Below are 16,081 nucleotides of genomic sequence, written 5' to 3' on the forward strand. Positions count from 1 at the left end.
ATGGCCTTGGTGTCAAGCTCAAAGGGGGGGGGGGCTCAGATTTAGCCATGCATCCGTTTCATTTCTGCTGCATTTGAGAAGTTTTGCAAATTTGTTTTTAAGTGCTGGAAGGTGACACGTTATCCTCCCTTGGAGCTGCAAATATATAAAAAAAGGAATTGTGATTTGGCAAAAGACATCCAGTATTTAATGATGGGTGAAGCTGTCCATTTTGGTTCTCTCCGTTTCTCATATTTCCAGCCTTATGTTCAGTCCTCTTTGTTCCCACATCAGTTTTCAATTCTTTTTTAAAGTCCTCATGAAAAATTGTCAGTGTTGTGGTGCAATTTTCTCCTAATATGCACAGGTTCATATACAATTTCCCCTAAGAAACATACTTTGGCAAAGCAATCTCCCCCTATAGAATACAGTTTTGAACGTCATTTTCCCCACTAACAGGTGTTATTTTTTTTGACACCCTGTCCCCTGGTAGAGGCATTTACTTGGTCGGAGAACCGCACTGCAAAATTCAGAGAAGTGTGAATTTTGAATAATGGTTGCACTTCTATTTAGGGAAGTACAAATTTCCATACGTTTGCCTTTAAATGTGAGAGGAATTGAATCCCCCTGCCCCCATCCAGCCTTTGCTGCAATATGACAACCCCACATCTCATCTAGGGGTGCTATAAATATATAGGATTTATATATCCTATATATTTATAGGATTCGCTCCAAAGAGCTTGGGCTACACGGCAACCACATAGTGATTCCTTCTGGCTTCCTGACATGTCCCTAGCTGTTAATTTCCACATCACATTTGAGCTTCTGCATGACAAAGAACTATAGTGGGATGTAGTGCAAGTTTAGTACTCGTTTTCATGCTATTTGCAAATGATTTTCTTCTTTTTCCTGGAAGCAAGTAGCACATGAAGCTCAGCTTACACCATATTCTGCTGCATTTCTGGAAGGGGCTTTTACGTTATGTGGAAGCACAAATATAATGTGGAAATTCACAGATAGAGCACAATCAGGAAAATGGAATAAACTGCTGTGTGAATGCCGCCCCGGTGTGGAGAAGCTGTGTTGCGATCAATAGCATTTCCATGCTCTAGGGCACGAGTGTGTTTGTCTGTAGGGCTTCCTTTGCAAACAGCTGTGCTCAATGTACAAGCATCAGAGTGTGGATCTGAGGCAGAGTCACAATATCAGGGATGGGGCAAGGTGGGGCTCCCTATTTCTGCTTCACGAGCAGTCATCTAAGCCACACAGGAGTAGGACTGTTGTTGGTTTTTTTTTTTGGGGGGGGGGAGAAGGCACACACCATGCGGCTAAGGCCCCAAAGCGGTCTTATGCCTTTCCTCCAAAGCCAGCATGAAGAGAAAAGGCTCGTGAGCAGCTGTTCCAGAGGCAGTTCGCTCGCTGGGACCGCTTGCTTCCGTGTCACACGCGGGAAGCCATGGCATACATTTTGCAAGTGACTATGGGCGAATGGTGTGTCGGGCGCTGAGGTCTCCTGCGGGGGGCAGCACCTGCATTGGAAAGAAGAATTGAAGTCACAATATTTAGAAATCGACGTGGCCCTCTCTAGTGCTCTTGGAGAGTGGTGCATACACAGTGGCGTATCGTGGGTTGCCTCTGCCCGGGGCAAGGAACATATTGCACCCCCTAAGCAGCATTTCCATGTGGTGCTGATGTCGCTACTGGACAGAGCTTCAGTGCAGCGGCTGGACATGTGCGTGCACCTCCTTCGGCTGGGGCATCACCACTGCAGCAAGTCTCACTGTCCGCCCACCTCCTCTGCTGGGGGGGGGGCACCGCACAGCCAAGGTATGCAAGGGCCCATCCTCTCCCAGCTCTTGCCTGGCGTGCTGTTCAAGTGAGGCAGGCAGGCAGGACAGGGAGCACCTCTGGTTGGGGCAAAAGCTGCAGAGGCACACTCCTAAAAAAAATTGCGCTTGGAGCAATCACCCCAGTAGTCCCACCACCATGCTACACCATTGTGCATACATTATCTTGTAACAGCCCTGCTAGGTTATCTTCTCCCATGCGGGAGAGGAGGCACTGTGAGCAGGGTTTCCTGACATCACCTCTAAATTGTCACTGTTGGGTGGGAGGAATTCAGCTAGGGCCCATCATCCCTCGGCAGCATGGCTAGTAGCTAGGAGGGCGGTTGGAACCTGTAGCCCAAGAATATCTGGAGAATGTAAGAACATAAGGAGAGCCCTGCAGAATCAGGCCAAAGGCCCATCTAGTCCAGCATCCTGTGGCCAACCAGATGCCCATTAGGGGAAGCCCCCAAGCAGGATCTGAGCACGACAGCAACCCTGCCCGCTTGTGGTTCCCGGCAACGGGTATTCCAAAGCATAATGTCTCCAACAGTGGAGGCAGAACATAGTGATAACTGGCTAGCAGCCATCGATAGCCTCCCTGAATTTGTCTAGTCCTCCTGTAAAGGTATCCAAGTTGGTGGCTCACACTACCTCTTAGTACAGTGAGTTCCATAATTTAACCATGACTTGTGTGAAGAAGTACTTTTTTCTGTCCTGAGTCCTCCTATGTTTGGTTTTCTTGGATGGCCCCAGGTCCTAGCATTATAGGGAGGCACAAGTTTCCTACCCCTCCCTTAGGACAATTGGGGATAGCCACAGTCAGTGATAACTACTATGGTTTTTCCTCTTATACCACCTTTGCTGCTGTCTCTGAACTCTTAACTCTTTGTACTGACCTCCTGTGGTGGCAGAAAGGCAGCAAGTCAACACAATGGCCGCCACGAAGCATCCTGAGGACCCCACCATTCCCAGCCAGCAAGACCATCCAAAGTCATAATGGACTCCCAAGAACACACTGTGCAAGACAAGAGTGGTCCTCTCCATATAGATGTCAACGGCATACCAGACAGAGCCCACCAGTCCAAGGACACCTGGTGGGCCAAGAAAACACAATTCTCTCAAGAAAGGCATAGGCGTTAGTCCATATGCTGGGCCAATACCCAAATCCCTCCATATATGTTCATATATGTGGCAAACTTGCTCCATATCAACTGGCCAGGGGTCGCAAACCATTTTGGGCCAGTGGGCATATTTGGGCCAGTCACAAAATGGCCGCCCTGAGGTGTGCAGCATAACACAAAATGGCTGCTGGCTGTAGGCGTGGGGGCATAACACAAAATGGCTTCCATTGTGAGTCATGGCACAACACAGGATGGCTGTCTTATCTAAAGTAGCAGAAAAGGAGACCTGGATGGAAAACAGTGTGGTCCTGTCCTAGAATCAGGGCCAATGCATCCTGTTGTGTAATTATGAGGGATGAGAGAGGTTGTACAGGAGACTCCACTTTCCACCTCAAGGCTTGCCTCAGTAGCTGTCCTGGTCGATAACAACAAAGCCAGACCCCAATGGAAAAGGCTCTTACTTCCGACTCCCAGGACTAATCCTGACGAATAGCGCATCTTCAGCTTAACGTGCGGCTCGTCCTTGAGAAACTTGATGCAGTCGAGGCCCAGCGCCAGCAAGACTAACGCGAATCCCGAGAGGATGTCAGCTGTGATCAGCAATGCTCGAGTCACCACAATCTTCACTGAGAAGGGACAGCAAAATACAAGGTAGTTGAAGGTCAGTCAGAGAAACATCTGACTGGCCTGGCGTCCCCTGGCTGACTCTGTTGGGAGGAACCTTGAAGGTCTGTTTAATACTGAGCCAGCTCATTTGTCCACCTATGTCTACACATAGGCTCATTTGTCCATCAATGTCTACACCAGTGGGCAGTAGCTCCCCAGGATTTCTCGCAGAAGTCCCTCCCATTTCTCTACCCGGATTAAAATGGGACCTTCTGCATGCATATCAGGAGCTATAACCACTGAGCTAGGTCCCTTTCCTGAAATTAAAGCAAGGTGCCAGATAAAGAGTTGATTTAAATAGAAACATAAGAAGCTAACATACTGAGTCATTGGTGCATCCAGCTCATGATTGATGATTCTCTACACTGACTGGAAGCAGCTATACAGGAGTTCAGGCAGGGGTCTCTCCTAGGATACTTGGAGATGAACCAGCAACCTTCTGCATGCAGAACAGATGTTTTACCACTAAGCTATGGCTCTTCCCCCCTGGTTCTTCCCTGCTCAAGCTGGCACCTGACCTGTCTTCTGATTACCTCTCTGCCTCTGCCTCTTCCTCTAGCTCCTGCTTCCTTATTTACCTAATCTGGTGCCTCTGACCTCCAGCCCATCCAAGATTGTGCCTCCTGCCCCTGCCCCATTTTGCAGACCAGACCCTTCAAGAGTCACCATTTTCCAGGAACAGTTCCAGTTTACAGAAGCCGTCCCGGTTTCTGATTAGATCCTGGAATGCCCCACTTTTTCTTAGGAAGCCTCTACAGTGGTACCTCGGGTTAAGAACTTAATTCGTTCTGGAGGTCCGTTCTTAACCTGAAACTGTTCTTAACCTGAGATACCACTTTAGCTAATGGGGCTTCCAGTTGCTGCCACACCGCCGCCACGCGATTTCTGTTCTTATCCTGAAGCAAGGTTCTTAACCCGAGGTACTATTTCTGGGTTAGCGGAGTCTGTAACCTGAAGCGTCTGTAACCTGAAGCATCTGTAACCTGAGGTACCACTGTATTTTCATCGGATAAATGTTGGAGGGTTTGGAGTTACATAACCCCTGAGCCAAGGAGATAAGTAACTGTACAACTTTTAGAAGACATCTGTATAGGGAAGTTTTAAAAAAACTTTTAATGTTTTATTATGTTTTTATATATGTTGGGAAGCCGCCCAGAGTGGCTGGGGCAACCCACTCAAATGGGCAGGGTATAAATAATAAAGTTGTTGTTGTTGTTGTTGTTGTTGTTGTTGTTGTTGTTGTTGTTGTTGTTGTTGTTGTTATATAGGACATCCCTATTGTTATTGGAGAAATGTTGGAGGGTATGATTTTGGCTGAAGCCTGCTCCAGGCTAGCACTACCCCCATCCAACTTTAAAAATGTAGGGCAGTGTTATTACCCCTATACTGCCGAAAAACAAGCTGAGGCTGAGAGAGATACAGCTTGCCAAAGAGTATTTGCATTGCCACAGATCACAGGCACATTATTATCATCACTATACAGTGGTGCCCCGCAAAATGAATGCCTCGCAAGACGGAAAACCCGCTAGACGAAAGGGTTTTCCGTTTTTGAGCTGCTTCGCAAGACGAATTTCCCTATGGGCTTGCTTCGCAAGACGAAAACGTCTTGCGAGTGTTCCGATTTTCCCCCGCTCCCCCCTTTTTTCTAAGCCACTAAGCCGCTAATAGCCTTTTAGCCGCTAAGCCGCTAAGCCTTTAATAGCCGCTAATCCGCTAATCCGCTAAGCCGCTAATAGGGTTGCTTCGCAAGACGAAAAAACCGCTAGACGAAGAGACTCGCGGAATGGATTATTTTCGTCTTGCGAGGCACCACTGTAGGCCACTGGTGGAGAACTGTACTGGGGCTCCCGATTTGACCCATGAGGTCATGCCTTGTGCAGTGCAAGCCCCAATAACCAGACAACGGCCGGGGCCTCAGTGCGCAGCTCTATTTAAAGAAAAGCTCCCCTGATGTCATTGTGATGTCAGATGATTGACAGGTCAAACTTGGCCCATGGAGGGGGGGGCAGGAGATAAAGATTTGGCCCATCAGTTCCAAATCCAGTTCTCCACCTACTGACGTAAGCCTACCCAACCTTACTTTAAAGAGGACTCTCCACTGGTCAACCCTCATCTCTGCATTTTTACTCCACCCCTGGAGGCCTGATCATCAGTTCCAGCCCTTTTAGCAATCTTAACATGCTCGGAAACCCATCCCAGCACCTCCAACAATTGGGGCCAACTGTAGAAGAGGAGGGTCACAATTGTTCAAAGGCTGAGAAAGCTTGAATGCACCCGAAGATGCTTCAGCCCATCAGCTGTTGGAGACTTACAGGGATGCTCTGCTAGAATGGAGTCGTACTGGTCGCAGGTCCTGATGCCGTCTTGCATGTTGGTGACACACTCCCTCCACAGTCCTCGGCATTTGTGGCTGACCTGCAAAGAACACCATCGGACGTTTTGGGTGCAAAAGGGGGTGTTGCTTGGGGCTGAGACAAATAGAGAAAGGGACCTCCACATTTCCAGGCTATCGCTGCACCTTTAAGCTTACTGTTTTATCTCATTGGTTAATAATAATAATAATAATAATAATAATAATAATAATAATAATAATAATAATAATTTATTTATACCCCGCCCTCCCCGGCCAAGACGCGGCTAACACCAAATATAAATACAGTAAAAACATTTTAAAACAAAACAAAAACAAAACAAAAACCAAACAAACAGTTGATTAAAATATAAGTTAGAATACAGTTTAAAATGCAGCTTAAAATGCAGCCTTGTTTTAGTAGTAGCCTATAGATCAAAGCCATAAGGGGAGAAAATGTCAAATATTCACCGGGGCCAACTATCCATGCTGGTCCTACATGGGCCAGCAAAAAGAGCTGAGGGAAAATTTATATACAAAATCCCACATTAGGGGTTCCATCAAAATAAATAAATAAGGGGGGGGGGGTTAGACTGAGTTCAGCCCAAAGGCCAGGCGGAACAGCACTGTCTTGCAGGCCCTGTAGAAAGATGTCAAATCCCGCAGGGCCCTAGTCTTTAGTGACAGAGTGTTCCACCAGGCCGGGGCCAGAGCTGAAAAGGACTGGGTGTTTTAGACTGAAACATCTTAGGTTGCATCCTGTTTACAACTTCCTCCACCTACTCTGACTTCTCTTTTGGACCTCAAGATGAGAGGGCACCTTGGGTCCATCCTCTGAGAACAAAGGAGCAAGCATGGCTGCCTTTGTATTGCCCAGATTAATTGGTTAGGATAGAATGAAAAAAACGTCCCTATCCAAGTTATGTACTACCTATAATAAACTACTTTTCTTACTCCACAAGCATCTCTGCATGTTGGATTGCAACAGGTAAAGTTGACTCTGCAACTGGATTCTCAAGCCATATGCTACTCACTTTTCACAGCAAAGAGCTCCAATAGGTTTTTGGGCTCAATTCCTGTTGTGATTAGGGACATGGGTGGCGCTGTGGTCTAAACCACCGAGCCTCTTGGGCTTGCTGATCAGAAGGTTGGCGGTTTGTATCTGTGTGATAGTGTGAGCTCCTGTTGCTCTGTCCCAGCTTAGCAGTTCAACATACCAGTTCAAAAGCATACCAGTACCTTTTCCTCACCTATTATTTATTATATTAGTACTACTGCTGCTACTACTACTATAACTAGTTGGTTGCCTAACACAGGGCTGGTTTACAATCAAATTTCATCAAGTACCCCAGGAGAGACAAACACTTTAGCTGCCAAAATGTGCCCATTTTGCAGGCAGGGAGCCTGACAGTAGGTGGCGCCAGAGCCAATGACAGAAAGAGCAAAGTGATTCCAGTTTCACCCCCATCCTCCTCCCTGTTGAGTTCTGCAAAAGGCAACACTGAGACTAAGGAGTGGGGAGCCAACAGGCAGCCCCACCCTCTGAACTTGTTGTAAGCAGGTAGAGATGTGGGAGAGCCCGGCTGAGGGCAGATTGAACTGCCTCCACTGGATGTAAAGGTTGGACCCAGGTGGGCATAGCCAGGGAAAGCACTCCACAAGCAGAGAAGGGTGTCCGCAACCTTTCTTATTATGCAGAGGCCCTGGGGGAAGGGGGATGCAATTATAGATCCAGAGAATAGGGAATGGTTGCATATATAGGCACCAAGCTAGCTACCCCAGCATAGTAGAACATGCTGGAGCTCAGCTACCTGTTCCTGTTCCTCGTCCTCACCTCCAAGCTGTCATCAGCATTAACCATCCAGCAGTCGGTCCATGTGGCCGCGACCAGGAAGAGGGTTGAAATGAGAGCGACGCAGAAGGACATCAGTTGCAAAGCCACCGCCATTGGGAGAACTACAAAGGGCTAGGAGGAGACACACGTAAGGCTCTGGGTATCTCTCCATCCTCACCCTGCCCCAAATTGCCATGGTTTCCCCCCAAATTGCACCAACCTCTGAGCTTTGCTCCCAACAGTGGATTCCAGCTTGTCCCCTGTTTGCTTTGGGTGGGGAGACGGGTGTCGTTTGAAAAAAACAACCTTACAGAATGAAGACACACAAACATTGCAGGAGGTTGGACTAGATGCTCCTTTGAACCCTTTCCAACGCTAAAATTCTATAATTCTATGAAACGCACCTGTGCTCAGAGTCCACATATATGCACTCTGCTCCCAAGAGACTGTCAGAATCATATATATTTTTTGTTTCATGCTGATTTCCTTGACCAATGGCTTGAGGAAACCCGAGTTAGGAAAGCAAGAAAAGACTTCCACCCTTACAAAAATAAAAATAAAGGGTGAGGGGCTTGCACAATAATGCCAATTCCAAGCACCTGAATTGTCCTCTGTGCTGCCAGCTTTGCCACATTAAAAAAAGTGTTCCCCAAGGAATAAGGTAAGCTAGAATTTTTTAAAAAAACAACATACTAATGTAGCAAAATTAACGTTTGAGGCTGAAGGAAATCTCCACGTGGCGGTGAGAAAACAAAGGGTGTTTATTGCTAGCAATAATGGCTCATCGGGATCACGCTCCAAAAGCTGAACAAAGCCCAAAAGGGTGAGGCCTGCTTTATATACCGTACATAGCTGTTATCTGTTAAAGCAATACAGTGGTACCTTGGGTTAAGTACTTAATTCATTCCGGAGGTCCATTCTTAACCTGAAACTGTTCTTAACCTGAAGCACCACTTTAGCTAATGGGGCTTCCTGCTGCCGCTGCACTGCCGCCACACGATTTCTGTTCACATCCTGAAGCAAAGTTCTTAACCCGAGGTACTATTTCTGGGTTAGCGGAGTCTGTAACCTGAAGCATCTGTAACCCGAGGTACCACTGTACATATGCATAAACTTCCTCCAATCTAAAGTTACAACACAATACTAATTATACCATGTATAGTCTTTCCTTTATTACCTATTCATTAGGCAAGGTAACAAAGGACTCTCTCTTGTCAAATGTAGACACTTGTTTACAACCTTGGGACTAAAGCTGCTCCTAACACAAGATAAGGCATAAGGCCTCTAGCCTGGCTAGTTAGCTGAGCTTATAGGTCTCTATGTGCATCACTAAGACCTAGGAAGAAGCACAAAGAACAAAACTCAAGGGCCCTGGCTTCTTTGGTTCACAGGAATTTGGGTGGATTTTCTTTTTAAAAGCTCAGTGCTCTATACACTGACTGGCAGCATCTCTCCAGGTCTTACCCAGCCATACCTGGACATGCCAGGAACTGGACCTGGGAGTTTCTGCATGCAGGTCAGATGCTCTGCCTCTGAGCTATTAATGATTTTAAGTTTTTGCCTGCACGGTCTGGTCGTGTTCAGGGGGAAAGGAAGGAAAGCGACTGACTCAACTCGGGGCACCAGGGGAAGAAGGCATGAGCTGGCCATGTGTTGATGGAAAGGGTGACAAGGGATGCCCCGAGATTCTCTGTGTTTTGTAGGAGGGATCCTAGCACACACCATAATTGTAGGCTTGTGCAATGAAAACAGATCAAAGCGCTCTGTCACCCTTTTGGAACAAATCCACTTTTGAAAAATAAATAAAAGGGAAGCAGATTTCTATGGGGAAGGCAGCAAAAAGTCCTGCAAGCACACCAGAACAAATTGCTCACTGACTGCTCATTGTTGTATAACAGCCCCGCAAACTAATCACAACAAACATTCATTCAAGACTGAACTAAAGCCCCATCTGCACTGCAGTAGCATATCACTGTCAACAGTGATGGCTTTTCCCCAAGGAATCCGAGAACTGTACCGTATTTTTCGCTCTATAACACGCACCCGACCTTAACACGCACGTAGTTTTTAGAGGAGGAAAATCCGTAGGCATGCCACCCGTAGGCATTTCCTCCATAACACGCACAGACATTTCCCCTTACTTTCTAGGAGGAAAAAAGTAAGTGCTATGGTGCAAAAAATACGGTACTTTGTTAAGGGTGCAGAGAGTTGGTAGGAGACCCTATTCCTCCCACAGAGCTAAAACTCCCAGAGTGGTTTAACAACTGATCCCTCTTCCCAGGGAACTCTGGGATCTGTTAGCTCTGTGAAGGGAATAGAAATTCTCTGTGTTTTGATTCAGTGATTATTTTGGAGAAAGTGACTTTGTTAGGCTTTCCTTTAAATGTGAACTTAATTTGATTCCTCCGCCATTTCTAGAAAAACCCTCCCATCTTTCCAGAAAGAAAATAAGACTGTAAGAATCCCTACAACAGGTTAGGATTATTTTCCTCCTACCCCTGTCCTATTGGAGGTGGAAACAGGAGACTGTAGGAGAGGCCCTTAACTCAGTGACAGAGCCTCTCTCATAGACCACAACACCCTCCCAAGGAAGATCACAACATTAGGAGTTTACCTTTAAGTCGGGTGCACAAGGGCCTCTGCTTCTGTCATCCTGGCGAAGAAGATCCTACAAAACGTCTGAAGAGAAGCCAGAAATTCAGGTTAAGTCTTTCCCAGGAGTTTTAAAACGTCAATAAGGTGACATGAGTTTGCACCACCAAACCCAGGAACCGTCACCTGGCAGTACAGGGGGCAGAATTGAACCCCACCTGACAGCCCTGCCACTGGCCTGTTTAGTAGCAATTGAAACTGTCTCTGGATCAGAGTCCTTAAAAAAAATAAAAAAATAAAATCCAAGCCATGTCAGCTGTGTTTTGGGCTTTAACAGCATGATGGGCTTCCTTGCAATTAAAATGGCTATGGGTCAGAAAGCATAAACAGGTATTGGCATCTTTGGGAGCTTGGCAGGCAATACTGGCACGCAGCAGTGAGCCCTCCCTCCAGAACTAAATCCATCACTTCTTCACTGAGGATCAAGGCTACATCAATTATTTCCGGAATTAGAGGTTCCAGTCAACCTCTCCAAAAGAAAGGCTGGGAGCTTTTCCTGCGGGATCCCTGGGTTCCTGGTAGAGGTTTTGTTCAGAGGTCAAGAATGCAATGATTTTGCTAAATCGGACCAAAATCCATCTTAGTCTGGTATTCTGTTGACAACAGTGGCCAGCGGGATCCGGGGCGGCTGGTGCCCATTGGACAAAAGGGAGGGAGCCCAACAGTAGGTGGCGCTAGAGCCAATAACAGGCAAAGCCAAGCAATGCTAGCTTTCTCCCCATCCTCTTCCCTGCTGAGTTCTACAAGGGGTGACCCTGAGACTAAAGAGGAAGAGCTCCCTCTTGAGAGACAAGATGTCAGGATATCTCAGTTGGTAGAGCAGGCAATTCTTAGTCTCAGGGCTGTGAGTTCAAGATCCCTGCATTGCAGGGGGGTTGGACAATTGATGCAAACGGCCCCTTCCAAATCTACAATTCTATGACCTGTAATTAAGACTGCAGCTTTGGTGCAGAAAAGGCCCTCTCTTCCTGTTTCCCAAGTCTGCAGCTGGAATTGTCCCATGTGCTTGTTCCCAGTGCCTGCAAAGTGTGGGTGCCTCCTCTTGATGCTGAGCGTTAAGATAACAGGTTGGAGCTGCCATTGTTGCCGTGAACAGTTAAATCATTCTCACGGCTGCTTCATTTGCCTTGCGCATCAGACAAGAGGCTGCTTGCTGGGCCCTTCCAAACAGAAGTGTCTGTTAAAGCGGAAGAAAGGGCTTCTGTGTTTGGTATGAAGCATTCTGGAGCTCTGCCAGACAGCTCAAAGTCTTGAGGCCGGTTCAGGAGGGCCACTTAGATTGCTTTGTTGCCTGGGGTTCCAAAAAGTTTCAGAGAAAACCATTTATCGGACTTTTCAACCAGGTCCACCCTCCCCCTCCTCTTATCTGGACCAAGGATGGATAAGCCCAAAACCTCCTGCAAGATGAGCTTTGATGCTCAAAGACAGCGCAGTGCACACCAGCTATTCAGGGACGTAAATCTTGAGCTGGGAAGTCTGGCCTGACTCAAATCTGATTTTTTCTTTTCATTGCCATGAACTCGCTAGGCGAAGGTTGGCAGGTCACCATTTTCTCAGCCCTGACTTCTTTTGTTTGTGACATGGGAAGTAAGAGCACTTGTAAGTTTGTAAACCGTTACGTCCTTTGCCCCACAGGTTTAAAACACATGCCTTCCTACAAAGATTCCTGGAAATGGTTGCTTATTATATGTGCTGGCTGCTTTGTGTGGGGGAAAAGACAGTTCCCAGGTGTCCTTTACATGTATGGTGGGTGTGCAACAGAGTTCACTTTGGGTATCCTTTGGAGGAGAGCATGCTGCCATTTTTAATACAGTGGTACCTTGGGTTAAGTGCTTAATTCGTTCCGGAGGTCTGTTCTTAACCTGACGCTTCAGGTTACAGCAGCGGCGCAGCAGCAGCAGCGGGAGGCCCCATTAGCTAAAGTGGTGCTTCAGGTTAAGGACAGTTTCAGGTTAAGAACGGACCTCCGGAATGAATTAAGTTCTTAACCTGAGGTACCACTGTATTTGTTGTTTTGCATGCCATTTTCAGAGGGGAAATGGTGAAGAACGCACGTCATTCTAGCCTTCCATTTGAAAGTCTATCTGGTCCAAGTCTGGTTTAAAGACAGAGAAGCAGAAGAAAGGAGATAAGCTAGTTCAGTGGTTTTCAACCAGTGTGCTGTGGCACCCTGGGGTGCCTTGAATAATGGTCAGGGTGCAGCAGGCAACGCTGGCATCTGTCCCTCCTTCCCTCCCTTCTCTGATGCCCTCTCTTGTCTTCCTCCCAAAGGCTTGCACAGATGTCTGTTGCAGCAGCCCTGGCTACAAGCGCCCCAGGCGAATGGTGCCTCTAGGGCTGACCAGGGGGTGCTTCCCAGGTCCATGTGGGCTGTGGGAGGAGGCACCTCTCTATGGGGCAGGGGGGGGCAGCTCAGAGACCAAGGGTGGTGGCAGCGGCTGCCTGGAGGACTCCCAAGGAGAGGGGAGAGGAGACTGAGGGAACACTCCACAAGGGAGGATGTTCAAAAAAGGGTGAGGGGCTGCCCGCTCTGCAGGCAAGGGGTGACATAACTGGGCCCCACAAGGGTGTCACAGAAAGAATGCAGTTGGTCAAGGGAGCCGTGGACTCAAAAAGGTTGAAAACCTCTGAGCTAGGTAGACTGCAGTCTTCAGCAGTATCCAACAGCAACCTGCTCCACTACTGGATCGACACCCCTGTTTAGATGGCTTAAAGAAGAACTGAGCCCAAACCAGTTCCAGGCTGGCTTGACACCCAAACGCACGCACACACACCGCTTTCGGCAGCTCGTGATATCTTTGGGCCCAGCTGGTTTTTGCAGAGGCTTCTGAAGCTGCCTAGAACTTCGGAAAAGCAGCCCCAATTAGCCCACATTAGGCACAAAAGCCGCAGGGGAGAAGATTACCTCTCCTTTGCCCCCACCCCTTTCCATGGCATCCTGCGTGTGCAGACGGATTAGGTTAATTAGCGTTTCCTGCATTCATCAGTCCAAAAAATGGGAGGAAAGGTGGGGGAGTGAGAGGAATGAACGATTTGGCTCAGAGTGGCTGGTTACAGGCAGCAGCAAAGCTGAGGCTCCCCAGTAGCAACTGGACGACTAGCAAGTGGGGGGGGGGGTTCCATCAGAAGCCAGGCAAAGCAGGATGCAGGCACACCAGACACAACATCATGGGGTCAAGAGAACCAAGCTGGCTGGTGGTGGGAAAGCCAGGAGTTAATTTTGCCACCAGGGATCTGCAGCTACAGCCTTGGGTTGGCTGACTTTATTGGTCTTCCCAATACAGTGGTACCTTGGGTTAAGTACTTAATTCGTTCCGGAGGTCCATTCTTAACCTGAAACTGTTCTTAACCTGAAGCACCACTTTAGCTAATGGGGTCTCTTGCTGCCGCTGTGCCGCCGCTGTGCGATTTCTGTTCTCATCCTGAAGCAAAGTTCTTAACCCAAGGTAATATTTCTGGGTTAGCGGAGTCTGTAACCTGAAGCGTCTGTAACCTGAAGCATCTGTAACCCGAGGTACCACTGTATGGGTTTCCCCTCAAGCTATAGCGATGGGCAAAGCATCCACTTTGCATGCAGAAGCTCCTAAATCCAGCCCCTGGCAGTTCCAGACCGGGCTAGGAAAGGGCCACTGTCCAGAACCCTGTTTTGCCACTGTTGGCTAAGCTAGATGTACGGGTGATCTGACTCAATGTAAAGCCACTCCTATGTTTATATGGCTGTGTACACACCATGCATTGAAAGCACATTTCTCTCTTTCCCCACCCCCAGGTTCCAAAGAATCCTGGAAACTGCGGTTCGTTAAGGGTGCTAGGAATTGTAGTTTTCTGAGGTGCCAACTGCAATTCCCAGGTTCTTGGGCTGTGTCCATGCTAAAGTACATACAAGCACCTTCCTGCCCTGAATGAATTTTGGCCGCTGTAGTTCAACCCTCAGGGAAGCGGGTGGCGCTGTGGATTAAACCACAGAGCCTAGGGCTTGCTGATCAGAAGGTCAGCGGTTTGAATCCCTGTGACGGGGTGAGCTCCCGTTGCTTGGTCCCAGCTCCTGCCAACCTAGCAGTTCAAAAGCACGTCAAAGTGCAAGTAGATAAGTAGGTACCACTCTGGCGGGAAGGTAAATGGTGTTTCTGTGCGCTGCTCTGGTTCGCCAGAAGCGGCTTAGTCACGCTGGCCACATGACCCGGAAGCTGTACGCCGGCTCCCTCGGCCAGTAAAGCGAGATGAGAGCCGCAACCCCAGAGTAGCCTGCGACTGGACCTAACGGTCAGGGGTCCCTTTACCTTTACCTTTAGTTCAACCCTCACAGAGTTACAATTCCCAGCAAGCCTTAACAAACTGCAATTCCCAGAATTCTTTGAGAGAAAGAATGGGCTGTTTTAAAGGCACAAAGTGGACACAGCTTAAGTGGTGGCTGAGATGTGCTTTAAATGTATGGTGCATTCACAGCCTAATATGTTTTAAAGAAAGCAGTCTTCAACTTTTCCCAACCTGAGACCCACCTTTCACCCAAACATGCATTTGGCGTCCCATACCTTAATTTGTTACCTTATATTTGCATGGTGGTAGTGTGGCTGTCGTGATCCACCTTAGTGTGGGAGATTGCAGACAAATCCAGCAATGCACATCCTTGACCTTCAGCAAGTTTAAGGTAAGGTTACCAGATTTTTTTCAATGAATCCGGGGACACTTTTCAACTTCAATGGATTTTGTATGGGGACTGATTTGTAAATCCGGGGACTATACCCGGGAAATGGGGACATCTGGCAACCTTAGTTTAAGGGCAACCACAGAGCTGTATTACTGATAGGCAGAGACTCAGGCCATAGAAAATGTGATTGGTAGAGGGGGCTCTGTGTGATGTCATTTCCCCTCCTCTCCGGGGAGGGAAGGAACATATGCAATTTCCTGTTTCCTTCCCCTTCTTTCTCTCTCTTCAAACAGCCATGAGCGCAGACCCATGCCCTGTGCTCACTCCATTCCCAGGCTGGAGTATAGCTGTCAACTTTCCCCTTTTTTGCGGGAAATTCCCTTATTCCAGCGCCGTTTCCTGCTGCTTCCCGCTGCTATCCCGGATTGTTAGATATCCTGTAGACCGTCCCCGGGACAGGTGAGGCTATTGATCCCTTATTTTTGAGGCTGCTGATCCCTTATTTTCAAATCTGAAAGTTGACAGCTATGGGCTGGAGACTGTTTTTTAACTGTAAATATAAGTATTTTACCTGCATAGTGTTTACTGCTGCTGTAACTGAGAACCAGCACAAGACTCTCGAGTAAGTAAACCATATTTTAAACTTGCTTTCCATTCTGTTCTCTGATTTCTTTGTTAAGCAGAGTAAGAAGGGGAAAGCTAGCCTAATTCCTCTGCTTCAGTTCTGCTGCAATGTGTGGGACTTTAAAAACACTGTTCAGTCCACACCTGCTTTGCATGCAAAAGGTCCTGTGTTCAATCCCCAGCAACTCCAGGTAGGTCTGGGAAGTCCCTTATGTGAAGCCCTCAATGCAGAGAATATTGAGCTAGCCTGGCTGAGTATATAAGTTTCTTTACTACCCCCTCCCCCCAAAATGTGATAGATAGTGAACTTGCTGGACCATTCAGTTCAGCACATATAAAGCACCCCAGAATCTGAGGAGGGATACAACAAACTTTAGA

The 16,081-nt window shown here is 47.7% G+C and overlaps 1 protein-coding gene across 1 annotated transcript; it reads right to left on the reverse strand.

The window, feature by feature from the left end:
* Nucleotides 1-750: 750 nt before the first annotated feature.
* LOC310711410 (claudin-16-like) lies at nucleotides 751-10,520 on the reverse strand. The gene is made up of 6 exons (XM_083513323.1): nucleotides 10,394-10,520; nucleotides 7,780-7,911; nucleotides 5,908-6,010; nucleotides 3,391-3,555; nucleotides 2,705-2,899; nucleotides 751-1,508 (listed from the first exon to the last, which is right to left on the reverse strand). The coding sequence occupies exons 2-6, from the start codon at nucleotides 7,891-7,893 to the stop codon at nucleotides 1,420-1,422; spliced, it is 666 nt and encodes a 221-aa protein (XP_083369449.1). The 5' UTR covers nucleotides 7,894-7,911; nucleotides 10,394-10,520; the 3' UTR covers nucleotides 751-1,419.
* Nucleotides 10,521-16,081: the final 5,561 nt, after the last annotated feature.

This window comes from Podarcis liolepis (assembly GCF_965112155.1).
Source record: "Podarcis liolepis genome assembly, chromosome: 7".
Taxonomy (NCBI): Eukaryota; Metazoa; Chordata; class Lepidosauria; order Squamata; family Lacertidae; genus Podarcis; species Podarcis liolepis.